The sequence below is a fragment of the Limanda limanda genome, chromosome 2, assembly GCF_963576545.1.
Source record: "Limanda limanda chromosome 2, fLimLim1.1, whole genome shotgun sequence".
In the NCBI taxonomy this organism is placed as follows: Eukaryota; Metazoa; Chordata; class Actinopteri; order Pleuronectiformes; family Pleuronectidae; genus Limanda; species Limanda limanda.
In genome coordinates this window covers 18,604,270-18,621,115 of record NC_083637.1, presented here as the reverse complement: position 1 = coordinate 18,621,115, position 16,846 = coordinate 18,604,270, and the positions used below count along the sequence as shown (strand labels likewise).

The window sequence follows — 16,846 nt, the reverse complement described above, 5'->3', positions numbered from 1 at the left end:
CGCCTTTCTGATATCTGTTATCTGCTGCCCTTCATTTTAGTGTCAAGTCATCTTTGTTCCCCTTTGTTTCCAGTTCAACCTTTTCTCGTTACCATTCCCTCTGTCTTAACCCATCTCCTTCGCCTGCCCTCTCTTTTTTCCTCTCTCTCCATATCACTCCCTCCTTTGCTCCTTCCTAGCTGAGTATGTTCTATAGCACGCAGCCCTTTTCATGTGCTGCAGTATCTCACCTGCCTAAGGCAGTGGGTTTTTGTTCTGTGCAAAACATTTTGAGCAGCGTCCCACCTTTGTTGCTTTGCTTCCCTGTTCCCAGTCCAGATGTCCTCTTTCAGTGCTTGGTTTTCAACACCACCATTTAATCACTATGCAGCACATAACACAGTCAATTTCTACTTCACATTTACTCAATACTTAAGAGTACATGTGGGGATTTTGCATTTAGAGACAGCAATGTCAGTCCATCTGTGCAATGTAAAGTTAAAGGTTTTTTTTCTATAATGTCCACTCATACCCAAATTGAATAAAGCAGGATACATTTGGAAAAGGGATGTTTAGACAATCTTAACCTAACTAAACTGAGGTCATGCATCCGTGCATGCAAGCAAGATAGTTGGAGAAAATTCACACAGACACGGGAAGAACGAGCAAACTCCACACAGAAAGGCCCTTCATGCTGGAGCTGAGGTCCTACTTGTCCAAGTGATTAACATGTGCTCTCTCTGTCTCTGTCTCTCTTCAGGTCTTCTCTGACGTGCCCTCATTGCCTTAAGCAGAGCAACACCTTCGACCCGTTTCTATGTATCTCCCTGCCGATCCCCCTACGACAAACCAGGTGATGTATAACACAGTCAAACTCGTATTTACTAGAAGAATTCACTTTTGCTGTTGTTGACCAAACTCAGTTTTAAGGGATTCTTTAATGTTTTCACATCTGCGTATCTGTGGTCTTGAATATATGTGTTGAGCATATTTGTTTAGAATAATTTACCATTCTCTGGTTTATATGGTAAATCTCCTGTCAGGCCCAGGACTGTTTAGTAAAGCGAACGCTTTTCTTAGCTGCTGGGTGTGTGGGGCTGTCACCTGATATCAGTGATATCCAGTGGATGTGATCATTTCGACTGCCCGATGGAGCAGAATGATTTGCCTCAGTGAATAAGTAGAACAAAGCCATTGATCAAAACAGATGCACCATGAGAGGACATGTATCAGAGGGAAACTTGATCACATGTGTAGCCAAGCATTTGCAGAAGTACACGCTGACTGTTATAGTATCGGCCTCTGGTCATATCGAATTGATAAAGGCTGGTTATAAATAGTTCATGACCAAAGACTTTCTGTGCTGCTTCCCTTTTTAACCACGACAGATGCTGCACGAAATTCAAATGGGATGATAGAGGAAGATTGAAAGGATGTGTCCTCTTCATCTTTATGTTAGATTTGGGTCACATGATCGCGTTAGGGATCGATTCTCTCTGGTAGATGGAGTCCTGTGTGTGCAGACCCGTATAGAATGAGTTAACTGTGGGGCATAGTGACCACATTGCACCCGGTAACCTCAATGGATTTTGTCCCAAGTTAATCCCTCTGTCTCCATCTTGCCATGAAATATCTAAACAGAGGAAAAGACAACCCCATAAAGTTTCTAGTCACTTCACCAGTTTCTCGAATTGCCTTCATCCAGTGCTGGATGAATCCTCCTATCTTCAAACATGCAGACGCCTCTGCTCTGCATCCTCTCTGCATGGCTTCCGCAGCGCTAACCCTGAACTTGCAACGTGAGTCCTCTGACAGTGTGTGGTCTGTGTGAGCCCAGCATAAAAGGAAATTCATTCAGGTTTATTGTGGACTGCCGGCCTCACACGGATCTAATACACACACACACACACACACACTAACACACACACACACACACACACACACACACACACACACACACACACACACACACACACACACACACACACACAGTGGCCTCATTGCACCGTCCTGCTGCAGCAGTATCCCAGCAGAATGCCTGATAAGTTTGAGGCCCCCAGAGACGCAGCAGGGTCTGGCTGGCAGCGTGGCATCGAGGCCTGGGTGCAGCAGATAATACCAGTATATAGCAGAGAGAGAAAAGATGGATGGTTCTGTCCTCTGTGTTTGCCACCGACCATCGAACTATACACTTGCCAGTTTTACAGAACTTTTATTAGGGCCCGAGCACCGAATGGTGAGATGCCCTATTGAATCTGTAAGGATTTTTATTATTATTAGGGCCCGAGCACCGAAAGGGGAGAGGCCCTATTGAAATTGTAAGGATTATTCTGAATGGGCTTTTTGAGGGCTTTCCCATGCTCAAAAAGTTTCTTAAATTTGCAGTAAATTAGAAAGTGGTGAAAATTGACGTATTCTGGAGAAATTTGAAATGGGCCTGTCAAAATACCTCAACAGCGCCACCTACGGAAAAGCCCCTCATTTAGCATTCACCGATCCACACGAAAATGAGGACCGTTGTGTATCATGACCAGATGCACAAAAAAGTCTATCATTGCATTATGAAAAATGCAACATGAGGCCCGCCATTTTGGATTTAGTGGCCATTTTGGCCATATTCCGCTTTTTTTACTTTGACATACTTGTCCCAGGGCTTTCATCAGATCAACTTAAAATGTAGATGAGTGTCATCACAACAAGATGGAGAAAAAAAAAAGTTATCAAAAAATCAACTTTTCATCACACCGTGTGACCGTGGCGTGGCGTCAAAGTTTGATTAAACGCCATCAAAACACGAGCTTCTGTATCTCGCACATACACGATCCAATCGACTCCAAACTAGACATGTAAGACAAAAGTCTCGCCCTGATGACATCTACACAGAAATCATTACTTTAAATCGCATCGCCCCCTGGTGGCTACAGGAAATGTCTTGTTTTTTGCATGTCTTACACTTGGATGTGTTCCTCCTCATCCACTGATCTCAACCATGTCAAACTGTATCAAATGGGTCTCAAGACATTGATAATGAAGACATAAGACTACTGTGACTTTTCGTCAAACGGCATGGCGTGGCATTAAAGTTCATCAACTCGCCGCGAAACACGAAATTGCTGTAACTTCCGTGTTCATGGCTCTATCTCACTCAAACTACATGTGTGTATCAACAGCCCCCCCCCTGAAGATATTTATATAGTTTTAAGGCCGTGTGATCACGGGGTGGCGTCAAAGTTTAGCGTTACAATATAAAGCTCAAAAGAGCTCAGTCAAGTCATTGGATCATGGTCAGAATTGTGACATATCCTTAAAGCGTGTAAATATTGAGCTGCGGCGAAGGATCATCCTTCGCCAAAGGACACGATGTTGTCATGACTCCACTCTGCATTGTTCTATCACTACCAAACTTCTGTCACCTGATCAGAGTCCAAGCCTGAACAGCTCTATGTGTCAATATTTCCTGAGTGTCATAGCGCCACCTACTGATTCGCCATTAAACAGGGAGTACTTTGTTAATCCACTCTGCATAATCCAACCGGCTCCGAACTACTGACCTATGATCAAAATCCTGATCTGAACACATCCATACATAAATATTAGTTCAGGGTCATAGCGCCACCTTTTGATCAGTGTAAAAATTAAGTTGTGGTAACATTGTCCAATTGACACAAAATTGCTCACACTACATCAGAGCGCCTACTTGAACAGATGTATTTGTCTGTGCGTAATAATAGTGATGGCGCCACCTACTGGAAACAGGAAGTAAGCTTTGTTTTACAACTATCATTCGACTTACATAAAATCGTCCCAGTTTGATGTGCTGTTTGATAGCGTGGACCGTAATGAACAATAAGCAAGCAAGGATCGACGTCGCGTGACGGACGCCGGAAGTGAAGCGTTTCTCCTTGCCGCAGTGCGCAACACGCATGCAATGCGGAGACGTGCGCTTGGTCATCGATCGCTCTCTCCACCGACCGCAACAGGCTTCAACGTGCAGGTGCTCGGGGCCGCAAGTGCTACAACGTAGCCCTAGTTTTAAAAGCAATTTGAAAGCTTTTCTAGGTTAGTTTCTCCTCAGTGACTAATTCAGTGAAGAGAATTAGGTCAGCATGTCTCATTGAGACTGTTTGAAGGTACCAAAGTGAAACAGGGTAAACAGGCTAGCCAGGTTTCTGATTGTATGCAACATGGGTTCAGAGATTTGACATTATGATTGACCTTGAATACGTCAATAGAGATTGTGACACTATGACGGACTACGCTGTCCTAATATTAAGATTCAAGCTTTGTTGACAAACCAACCAGCTGACTGAGATTGTTACATTCTGTCTGGCTAAGGAGATGGTGTTGTTCTGATTTGACGACAATGTGGGATTGAAAACACTGATACACACAACAAAGGACTCCGACTCTAAACCGTCCAGAGGCTGCCGTAAACCTGCCTTTTAAGATGACATCTCTATTTCCTGTTCCTCTCGAGTGTCATCCCACAACTCTCAACCCGTTTCATTTCAAGTGTCAGTGTCTCCAGCATCTAACAACGTAAACAAAGCTCCTCAGATCCAACGCCGTCTGTCCTGTCCACCTCCCCACAGCTTCCACATTACTCACCTGAATAAAAAATGATTAGAAACAGGAAGCAGAGTTGTCAGCACCATCTTCATTCCGAATGAGAAGGCGTGACCTTACTCTTTACTTTTTCTCAGTTTTTTCTTCTATCCTTTATTTTGTTCACTCATCACAAACTTCATCCTTAGTTACAGATCCCTCCCTCTATTTATTTTATTTCCCCACTTTCCCTCCATTTCTGATTTTAGTCATTTTCACCCTACCCTCACTTTCAGGAGGTGTTTAAACTGTTGTATATCAGACATGTCCCAGCACACAGCAGCGGCCTGTGGGACAATCAACAATGTATGGGTTCTGCTTGACATATCTAGTCACACACACACATACACACACACATAACCACACAAGGGAAATATGAAACACTCCAACATCAGTAAATGGTTAAATCATCTTCAGATATTAGATCCGAAGCAGATGATCCGACAGTTTATGCCCATAAACTATGAACAGTATCGTCAGAGGAAATCTTTTCCCCAACATTAATTAGTCATTAAACGGATCAACAGTGCATTTCAAACTCACATTTCATCCAAGGGCTTTTTTTTTGCTGTTTGGAAGCTGAAACATGTAAAACTAGAAGAGCACTTAGTAGAGCACATACCTCCTTGAACATTCCATGTGAATTCAATCAAGCTGCACCGAATGTAACAGACTCATAGATCTCAGGTCCCTCAATGTGCCCAATTACTTGTCATCATGATCCATGAATTATTCCCTTGGAAATCAAAAAACACCCCATCTCACGAAGTTAAAGATATGGGGGACACAAAGATTCAGCCTAGTTTTTGCTAAATGCTGCTGACTTACAAACAAATGCACAGGAAAACATGATATTCTTGGCTGAGGATCAGCTAAGGCTAAATTCATCTCTTAAACAAATGGAGAACATCATTCTGTGGCTCCTGGTGGATTGAAATCTGTTTCTTGTAAGCTATTTTTGGCTTTGCTTGAGTGTGTGTCTGTGGTCACACAAACATGTCAGAGGTCAACACTATCGAATGCAGAACATTTGACTCGTAACTATGCTTCTCACTAACCTCTTTGTTGGAGGAAACTATAAACCCCATTTAACATTGACTGATGTGTATGTGGATGCATAGCGTTACGTCCACATGCAATGTTTTATGATGACTCTGATGAAAGCCACAAGCACAAGCAGTGTAATATATTCATACATCAGAGGTGTTTATCTCCATGCAGCACACACGTAGGTGAGGTTGTGCCAGAAACCTTGACAGTAACGAGAAGCATGTCTACCTTCCTCTCTCTGTCCTCCTGCCCCTTCCCACCTGAAACGCACAAACGTACACACACACAAACTCATCCCTTCTCCCCTCCCTCCCTCCCTCTGTTTGCCCCGCAGGCCGATGTGTGTGACGCTGGTTTTCAGTACCAAGGGTCAGAGGTATCTGCGGGTGGGGCTGGCTGTACCTCTCCTTGGTAACTTGTCCTGCCTGAGAGCCATGGTGGCAGAGGAGGGTAAAATCTCGCCAGACCAGGTACACACACACACACACACTGATTTTATGATTGTTTGAGAAATCTCTTTTTGTTTTATTTGATTTCTTTCCATATTTAAAACGGCAACATCTCAGTTTTCGCATGTACCTAGTTTTATTTCCTCTTTGACTTTACCTGTATAGATTATCATTGTTGATTAATTTCTGGAAGTCAGTTTTCCACACAATAAGTAAATCTGGTCAACACAGTTCAACAAGTTATTTTCTCGACCCCCCTGTGTCCGTCCCTCTTCAGGTCATCCTGTCAGAGTTGTACTCCACCGGTTTCCAGCGCTCCTTCTCAGATGACGACGACCTGACGTCAATCGCAGACAGCGACGTGGTCTACGCCTTCCAGGCTCCTCCCCTCTACGGTCGTGGAGGCGCTGCACCGCACTCAGGTAACCACGGCAACAAGATGTCCATCAAAAAAATCCCTGCTCACTTCGAACACCGATGAGGACAGTTTTGATCGTTCTCTTCTCTTGATGTGCACTCACACCTTTAACAGTTTTTCACTTTCAGACGTGCTTTTAATGCATTAAGCACAGTGTTTCTCACAGACAGACATTTTTTACCTCAGCCAGCATCTGCAACCTAGTTTGTCTTACTCCATTCAGTCAGCTTCTTTATCATGATCACACCCAAACAAATTAAATTAAATGCCAGTGATTGTGTCTGAAAAGAGCTTAATTGAGTCATATAACGTCTGCGAGTGTGAGGGCATTAATAGCAGGTCTCTGCAGGTTGCCTGTTGGGTACGATGTGTTTTACCACTTCTACTGCTGGGGGGGTGGGGCTGTTCCCCAAAGAAGAAGAAGAAGAAGAAGAATGACATAAATGATTCACTTGTCACTTCACACAGTGAAGACAGTGTATCAGCTCCTTTCCTTAGGGCTGTGATTCAGATTCAGTCACTCATTGTACAAATAAAACACACTCACACACACAGGTCTTTACATTTATCTTAGTGCGGACACTCATTGGTGTAATGCGTTCTCTAGCCCATTACCCTGTCCCAAGGTGAGCTGCACACACAAACCACTGCCAGCCAGCCCCTTTCCTTCTAACACACACTTCATGGAGTTAATTAACTCGAGACACCTTAAGAACTCTAACACCCATTTGGTCTCACAACCCTAAACCCCCAATATAGTCTTATCCCTCAAACAATTCTTTGAAAAGGTGACAACCTCCGAAAATGTCCTCACTCCATTGCTCATGGTTCTCAGTAATATACGAGTATGTGTATACTCACACTCACACACACGCACACACACACACACACACACATGTATATATAATGAATCACACTTAAGTGCTCACTGGCGAAGGTGCCTCCCATTCTTGGGAACAGTCTGATGAAAATGATGAATGACTCTTACCTTGGAATAATTCATTAGATCACAGCGGGCCAGACTCCAGGATATCATAACTTAATTTCAGTGGAATTTCTGTCATTTGATATACGGAGATAAAAGATGATGTATGTTGGGGTTTTCTGTATAAATTCCTTTCTGAGTAGAGAGGAGCGAAGTTATGACAAGGAAAGTTTTTACATCGAGCATAATTAGATGTTTTTAAAGCACGGGGGGGAAGTCAAGGTTCGTTTGTGGTTTTGTTTTCATATTTCCTTTTAGTTTAATTCTGTTTGCAGTGAAGAATCATTGTTGACAACTGAATAAAACAAAGGTAAAATAAGCTTTACTGGTTTGATGCAACAGAAGTTTCCCTGTGGTTCATGAGGTCATGTAAGCCTGAAGGGGGCGCTGCTTTATTTCAGTTTAGTCATTTGGAGACACTCATTTATAAACACAGTCAACCCTTAAAATGACCTTGCTCCCGAAGTGACTTTGGATTCTGGGTAGTTTTCACATTAGTTTCTGTGTCTGCCTCTTTTTTTCCCCTTCATTATTGCTGACAAAATGATGACTCAGAAGATTATTAAGCAGTGCATTGACATTCTGGACACTTTATATCGAGGACGTCCAGCTTGAATGACACATCCAACTGTTTTACCAGGGATTTTGAAAGCTTAAGTGTGATGCACTAAGTCGGAAATAACATCCACAGACATGTGCACGGAAAATACGTCCTCACTGAAATCCGATTAATTGTTGTGCGTTGCAAATCCTTGCTACTATAGTTTGTTTTTTCGGTTGTGTAGAAAAAGTAAAACATGTTGTTGTGATGGATGACTGTACACAGAGCCTGTCGGACCAACAGTGGAATGAAAAACACTCAAGTCACACCAGCTTCCTGAGGATTTGTGTTTTCCTCCAGGAGCTGGTTGATGTTTGTTTGTTTGTCATGTGCATATGACTTTTATTCCCATTAATTACTTATGTGTGACTAATTGTAAAAAAAAAAGTTTTACCCTGTACACATAATATTTTATGAATGCAGGTCTTTCAGATTTATAGAATGATTGGGAAGATCATGTTTCCATCACTGCAAACCAGAGCCGTTTAAAATCCTTGTCTACTGCAGTAGAGTGGCAATTGCAGGGCAACTCATGATATGATACGCAATACATGGCCCGTGATAACGATAATATTGCAGTACAGCAATTCAATGTCAAACAAATTACAATACATCACGATTTCTGTCAAACTGAAGAATAGAAAATGCCGCATTTGTGTATTTGTGTATTTATTCACTGCAGTCAGTTTCCCCGTGTTTGACACAATCTGTGAAGAAACAAAAAAGTCTTATCTTAGTACCTTTTTATTATTAAAGTAACCAACTCTAACTTGTCAGTGTCCACATGTGCCGTCATGCCAATGTAAAATAAACATCCAACGGCAAAAGTACTAACTATTATTACGCAAGACTAAATAAATGAATGTCGTTACCTGACGCCAGCATGTAGATATTACCATCTCATGACAGTCCTCCCAGGATTGTCTCCATCTCATTGCCAAGCTCCCACAGCAGGACAGTTTGTGGGTCATGTGATAGCTGTATATTGATCTTAAAGCATCAGACGGAGTCTCAGCTCTGAAATGCTCTTCGTAGACTGTCCTCTTCTGGATGGGTTGTTAGGAGAGGGTCTATGCTTCAGCAGCAGAGACGGCAGGGAGGAATAAAACCGTTAGGAAGCAATTTACCACCCTGCAGAACCTGGACAAGCAGTACGCACAAAAGATGATTATCTGCAGTGACATAGTTTCGATCACTGCAACTCTGTGCTCACTTTGTGTCATTTCTTCCTCTGTGATCCTTAAAGTGATATAATTATTGTCACCATACAGCTGAAGCTTCTGGAACATGTTCTGAGCAATGTTCGCTTTTCAGACTTTGGGGACAAGGCCACGTTCAGAATGACAGTGGCACTAATAGCACAAAAATCTACTGAGAAAAAATATTTTGCTGCAGAGCACTGCATTAGCCAATATACTATGTTCAAGCTGCTCGACTACTGTATAACTTGAACTGTTAGTTTCACTTTTTACCTTTCAACTGTCTCGTCGTATTATAAATTGCTGGGTGGTGTCCAAGTATCTTTTTCTCGGTGACCTTGTATTTCATTTTTCACCGGTACTTTTAGGAACACCTACACACGCTTGCAGCCCCTTCAGATCTGAGTCAAAGTTTCAAAAAACATTACAAAACATTTCATGGGTTGAAAACGACACCCCTCCTTTAAAAATTTTGTACGGTTGTTTTCTGAGACAAGAATTTTGAAGTGATCTCCCAACTGTTATTGTAGGTGTCTCATTTGTTTGTGTTTTCTACTTAATTAATTCACCGGAGTACGTGTTTAAAAGTTAAAAACAAGGTCTACTTTGAGAGTGTTCTTAAAAAACAAATCAGAGAGATGTGCAGGCTGGAGCAGAATGACATTTAGAGTTAATAAATAAATGGAACAAATAGTCACCACTTGCCCTGGATTCTTGGCTTCCTGTCTGTGCCTCCTCCTCTACATTACTTGGCTACAGGAAGGAAACGGTAATGAGGATGGAGATAGAGGAGGAGGAAGAGGAGGAGGAAGGAAAAGCTTCCAAAGAGATCTTCATTTGCATGAACCTATGAATAATAAGTAGTCATCCATTTAATAATAAGGCAAAAATCATGTTGTGTGTAGACATCAAGGAGAAGAACCGGCAGTTCTCTGAATACAAGGAATCCTCAGTCGTCTAGTTTAGCTTGTGGGAAATTCTGACTTTTTTTGGGGGGGAAATTGAATCACTCTACTATTATTGTACTCATGTACAGTAATGAGCTTTTGTGTTTACAGGCAATGGCAGCGTGAGGTCACATGGTGGAAATAGCCCCAACAACTTATTTGAGACTCAACAACTCTCGTTCAAATATAGTTGAGATTTCCCAATACCAATTTTTTTTCCTTTTTCCGGAACCGATTCAATGTCTGTACTTTGCGTATCAGCTGACAGTACTGATCCGATTCCAGTGCATTTAAACCTTATCGAAAGTATTTTAACATGATTGTCCTGCAATATATCAATTATCGCAGAATAGCTGTATTGTGATATCAATGTTATTGCGAATACCGTTGTGATCGTGAGTTACCCAGTGATTCCCACCCCGAATAAATAGGGTGATGAAGCTGTGTATTTCTGCACAAATAAAAAGACTTTGCGTTGAATAGAAACAGAGCATGCTAACTTAGTGTGATGGTGCTCTTGAAATAAATCGTTAAAGACGGAACTGGGCCAGAGAGAGAGAGTTGTTTATACTGTATGTTCAAAAAGAGAAGATGAGAAGATTCTCTGGGTAATAGAGTAGTAAAACGATTCACTAACAGGATCTGTCTGGAGATAGATGCAGTAATCAAAGTCCCTTTTTGGTTTCATCTCACTCGCACACATTGGCTGACTATACAGTGCGGCTCCACTAACTCTCCTGGTTGCCTGAGTGTTCAGGTCCTGTCACAGTAAACCACTGTGTCATTTCCATCAACTCACTATGGGTTATGTTCCAAGTGGAGAGTCTGGGATCTTTGCATTCCTTTGAGGGGTTTATCGGGGCAGTCAATCGGCTTCTCACAGAGGAGACATCACTTCTGCCTGAATGCACATAAGCACACAGACACACACACAATCTACTCATTTGTGCGATCAACTCTAAAGGAAAAACACTTCCCACTATCACTGTCAGTATTTTACTGTCACAATATGAATACATCAGTAGCATCATCAAATTGACATCACATACAGGGCTGGAATTGTTTTCTGTGAGTTGGCACCACATGACAAAGATGTCACACATGCAAATTCAAGCCGGCCAAGTACACATCCTGTGCACTTCCATTAAGGCACTAACCGGACGCCTGAAGCAAACTCGGTGCAGAAAAGATTCTAAGAACATTCACTGGGGAACTCTTGCCCCCTCCAGTCAAATTTATTATTTTAGAATAACCTGAAGTGAATGGAGGCAGGGAGGCATTTGTGTTGTGTCTACAGTCGGTGCCCTGATCACCACGACTGCCTCTGGAACATGTTCTCAAGTCATCTGGGAAATAACAGCAACACTCAGCCCGGCTGCCTTATTAACAGCGACACAAATGGTGCATAAATGCCGGCGCGGCTGCCGACATGAAAGCTTCCTGGTAAAATTTAACACAGTAATTCACAACACAACCTAATTGTGTTTTGGTGAATCACTCAGCAGAGCAGAAGGTGTTGCTGGTCCAATTTTGGGGCATCGGCAGTTTCATTGCAACTTTATTACTCTTGTGTTGTATTCCTTTAATTCAAGCACACAACAGGGACACAATGACCATGCTGTTTACACTCGATTTGGGTTGTTGCTGTTTTTAAAATAGATGACAGAAAATAAAGGTAGACAGGTGAAAGAAAGAAACAAGAGGGCAACACCAGGTGTATCCAGTTCCTCCTCTGCTGCCTCTTTGATCTGTCACTTCACTGTCGGGCAGGAAGCTCAGGTGCTTCGCTGTCATCAGAGGCTTTTGTGGTTTGCTGCCAGGACTTGTGATTCGTCCGTGGTTAAGCCTACGGGCCCCCTGGGTATTTTTAGTCAGGTGAGTGGACTGCACTGACAGGGGTCACTCATTCGGTCTCGCACCACATGGGAGAAGTGTTATTTCTAGTCACCATGTGCCCAAACTCCTCTCTGAGGTTTGTGTGTTACGCAACTCGTGCTATTTTTACACGTCAGTAATGAACAAACTGTTTTGGGAAAATAAGACCTAAATGTTGAAAGACTTTGCCTCTGGTGCTACAGCAAAATGTGATTATCTACTTAAAATAAATATGTGTGTTTGTGTGTGTGTGTGTGTGTGTGTGTGTGTGTGTGTCTGTCTGAGAGTGTGTGTGTCTGAGAGTGTGTGTGTGTGTGTGTCTCAGAGTGTGTGTGTCTGAGAGTGAATGGATGCCTGCAGAATAACGGAAGCATCACAGAAGATCATAGCCACTGGTGCAGAAACTCAATGTCTGTAGATATTAATGGAGAAACTTTAGGACTTGACATGAAACACAGTATTCATATAGGAAGGCAAAGAAATAATTTCACTTTACAGGACTGTATATATTTTATACACTTAACGCTTTGAACTTTGAACTTTTTCTAAGAGATGGTCTTCTTCAACATATCCAAGTCTTGGTAAATCCCTTGTTGTTATTTTTAACCATCAGTTGAAAGATGATGTCTTCTTCACACTTGTCACAAGAACAAAGCTGTCACTCAGTGTGGAGTTCAGAGGTTCTTCTCATGCAAATATCCCAAAGGTAGAAAAGACTTTGTAACTGTACATGAGTCTGTGTGAACGGAGCCGCGGTGTAAACTTGTGTTGTGAATGTCCTCCGTCAAGCGTCCCACAGATCTGAAAACCAAAAAGCGTCTGTTGTAGTTGTTACCCAGATTTTCTGTTCCTATTTTCATTCCCTGGCTTCTTCTGGGGAGCTGAATCATCGTGTGTGGAGAAGGGATGGGGTGAATAGTGTAACAGGGAGGGGGGGTACAGAGAGAATATAGAGACGGTGCTTTGGGGTATGGCTTGGTCCTCGGGGCTGATCTGTTTAAGATGGTCTTACTCACTATCTCCAAGGTTTTTTTTGGCAAGAGCAATTTCTGTTTCTTGCTCCCCCCCACCCCACAGCCCCTAAATGTTAAAATTGATTTAAAGATTTTATTGCTCACTTTGAAGAGCCCTCCTGGATTCTGACGTCAGATCTTTTGATACCATATGTGCCCGGTCGTAATCCGAGGTCCTCCCTGCTCACCATTCCACTGTCCCAGCTGCGGACCAGAGAGGACCAGGCCTTTTATGTCGGCTCTCCCACTCTTTGCAACAATCTCCCTGAGGAGATCCGTGTAGCAAAGTTATTTTTTTCCAATAATTTTTTTAGTTGTCCCACTTTATCAAACATGAATTGAAATGTGTTTTGATTTTATGATATATCCATACTTACTTCTGTTGTGGTTAGAAAACATCTGAAAGATTACAGAAAGGAATAATGTGTTGACCTAAAGTGTGAAATAGATAATCAAAAACAGAAACCAAAAACAAATTCACAAAGCAGCTTGTAATTGTGTTTTGAAAGGTGCTATACTAATATCTTATTACAATAATTGTTATTTCTCTACCTCTATCTCTTTATCCCTGTCTTTCTCTGCTCACTTGACTGTTTTAAGACCATTGTGATTAGACTGTTTTCCCTCAGCGGCCATTACAGTCACAATAAAATCAAAAAATAGTGCTATATCATTTGAATTGATGATCTTAGGTCTTGCAGTGCTGCTCATTCTGAATGTTGGTCTCCTTGTATTCTTTATTCTAAAAGGAATAAAGAATAAATGACAAAAGAAATTCTCCGTCTCTCCTTTTCTATCAACTCTTCTCTCCTTTCTCTGTCACTCCTCTGTCCACCCTGCCAACACCTCCCTCGTTCTCTGGCTCTCCCATGTTCATCTCAGGGAGGAGAGGGAGGAGGAGGTGAGAACGAGAGTCTGGCAGGAGGTTACCCCAGCACATGTTGGATTTGTGGGCGAATCACGTCACGACATATTACTCTCTGGTTCTGGAAATGTTATTAACACAAAAATACTGGTGCTGTTGAAATACAGCTGAGTTACTGTGATGTTGTTCAATTTGTCTCCTAGACAATAAGAATTATTTATTGCACTTTTCACAAAAACATGCTACTTCAAGAGATAAAAAACAAAGATAAAAGACGAAGGACACATTTTTTTTTAATAGAAAAAGGTGTAAAACTAAAAGTAAAGTAAAAGTATCAAACAAAAACAAAACTTGAATAATTGTTACTCAATTATTCAAGTTACTCCACAATAAAGGAGCCTTTACAGCAAAGTGTCTTCCACCTTCTTTTTAAAGCCTTAACCTAAAGCGACATTTGGATACGGCTCCATAGTTATAGTCGTCATTAGGATTTTCTTTTCTGTAGAGGATAAAGAAATAGGAGAGGAAATCCTGGAGCGTAGAGATTTTATTATTTAATAAATTCCCTCAGTATTTAGAGGATTAAAAAGGCAGAGGCCTCTTAAAGATTTGGTGTGAAAGGCTTTTAAGGGGGTGGAGGATGATTTCATGCGATTAAGTCATCCTCAATAAATCTGACAGGGATATGTGATACAATGAACTAAGAATCTAAATTAAAAATCAAACGATTGATGGCTCTACATGGGCTGTGTCTCCCCTGTGGCATTAGAACATCATACTTCCCGTAGTGCAATCTAAGGAATAATCCCAACCGTCACCAGGTCCTTCAAATCATAAATTTATCATCTTAATTTATGGTATATAAATGTAATTTTAATGGTTCAGGGTTTTGTTATTATAAACAATATAATCTGGAGACTCTGATTGGTGGTCAGAGTTTGGATCATGTGACAGACGGAAAAACAACCAATCACAGAAGTGTATAGTCCCTCCAGTTGATCCAAATTTGATATCAAATAAATGCAAATGTAGCACAGACAGTCGTTGGCACATGTGGTTGCTAAGTTTTCTCTGTGGGTGAAACAGAAATTGTTTCCTACATGCTGTCATGGAGAATTCATGTTTTTGTTTGGCTCTCTGTCTAAGAGCAGTCTGACTTGTGGGAGTTAAACCTGCCAACCTTGTTATCACTCGAACTTTGCATGAACCCAATTATTGCATATTTGACTACAAGAGTAGCAGTGTTTGTTGGATCAGGGTCAGTCCACGTCACAGACGCACCTTCTATCTAACCGATGCTCCACGTTCCACTCTGCTGCATCTTGTCCGACTGTGTGGATCCATTTGCAAATGTGACAATAAAAGACTAGAAAGACATTTGTCTCTTTTGGGAATCTTTACTTCCTCCTCCCAAATCAAAAAGTGTGAATTAGAAATGACAGAGAGGAGAGAGGAAGAGATCACAGTGACAAGGACGCTGGAAATGAATTGGTTGTCTAAAGGGCGACAATATGCTGAAAGTGTCAAATCGAGTTGCTCCTGTCTGCTGAAAAACAAGAATATCTCCATGTTGCTGGTAAGTGTCTGCCTTATGGAGACAAAAGACAAGTCCCCACAATATGTTTCATTCAAATCAAAGGTGACAGCAATGTTTAGGTTAGTGTTAAGTTAGGGATAAAGTTTGGGTTAGGCTCTCCCCAATGAATGGAAGTCAACGTAGGTTTCCACTAATGATATCTGGGCAAACCTTTGGTGTGTGTGTTTCAGGTGTTACCGATTTTGTGAGAACAAAATACCCATACTGTGAATTACATTACAGAAGTAACATTAAATTTATGCTCGACATCTTGCTCTCATCCATGTGTTCGTTGAGGTTTCATGTTATTGTGTGTGTGTAACAGTCTGGCAAACAGTCTGGCTAGTTAGGTTGTATTTGTCAGGTCAAGACTGTTTCATAGTTATCTTGTAGATCTCTGTTGTTTGTTTTAGTTTCATGTTTGCACTCTGTTTCTGTTTGTTTCCTGTTTTATTTTGTAGTCTGTTCCTTGTGTGTTGTTTCTGTCTTCACTTCCTGTCGGTGATTGTCTTCCTCTGCCCTCATGTGTTACACCTGTGTTCAATTGCCCCTGCCTCCCCTGTGTATTTAAACCTCTGTCTTCCCTTTGTCCTGGGTCGGATTGTCTGTTTTTCCTGCGGTGTTGTCTGTCCTGTGTTCCTGCGGTGTTTGTTCGTCTTCCCTCCTGCCTTCCATGGTGCTTTCATGATCTCCTGATCTCCTGTATCCCCGCGTAAGCCTCGTGTTTTGTTTGTTAACTGTTTAGTGTTAATGTTTTGTTTGTTTTGTTAAATACTTATTTAATTAAATTACCTTTTACTTTATAATTTCTGCATTTGGGTCCATCTCTCCATCCAAACCGTGACAGTGTGTGTGTGACGCTGGAAGGTGGCAGTGATTAATTGCGCAGTCGGAATCGAACAAGCATTGTTTAATTAAATCATCTGATAGTGTCAAAGTTTATGTTTCCAGGGAGACGAGAGATTGGGCCTCCTGTATCCCCTTCAGCTATTACCCCACTGTTAATCAAAACACGTGCGGGTGCTGTGTGTTGTGTGCCAGTGTATGTGTGACGGCAGGTTTGATTCTTTTTACGGCTCCTCGGGGTAAATAAGAATCAAAGGTCAATTCTAGTTTAATGTTTTTTTTCCTGAAACTATTTTTTAGATATTGCTCTTTGCATTGCAATTTCTCATTTTGGCACCCAGAGCTGTTTGGGGATCTTAGCTCCATTTCACACCTGCAGCTTGATAGAATAAGCTTCTCAAGTTTATGGAGGCATGAGACACGACTATAGGAAAAACC

General features: G+C 41.8%; 1 protein-coding gene across 1 annotated transcript in view; it reads left to right on the top strand.

Annotated features, from left to right (window-relative positions):
* usp43a (ubiquitin specific peptidase 43a) overlaps positions 1 to 16,846 on the top strand; it is a 92,527-nt gene that overhangs the window by 50,093 nt on the left and 25,588 nt on the right. Inside the window, exons 4-6 of the mRNA XM_061092119.1 lie at positions 740 to 832; positions 5,969 to 6,104; positions 6,361 to 6,505. Of these exons, the coding sequence (XP_060948102.1) occupies positions 740 to 832; positions 5,969 to 6,104; positions 6,361 to 6,505 (374 nt within the window). The remainder of the gene's footprint in view (positions 1 to 739; positions 833 to 5,968; positions 6,105 to 6,360; positions 6,506 to 16,846) is intronic.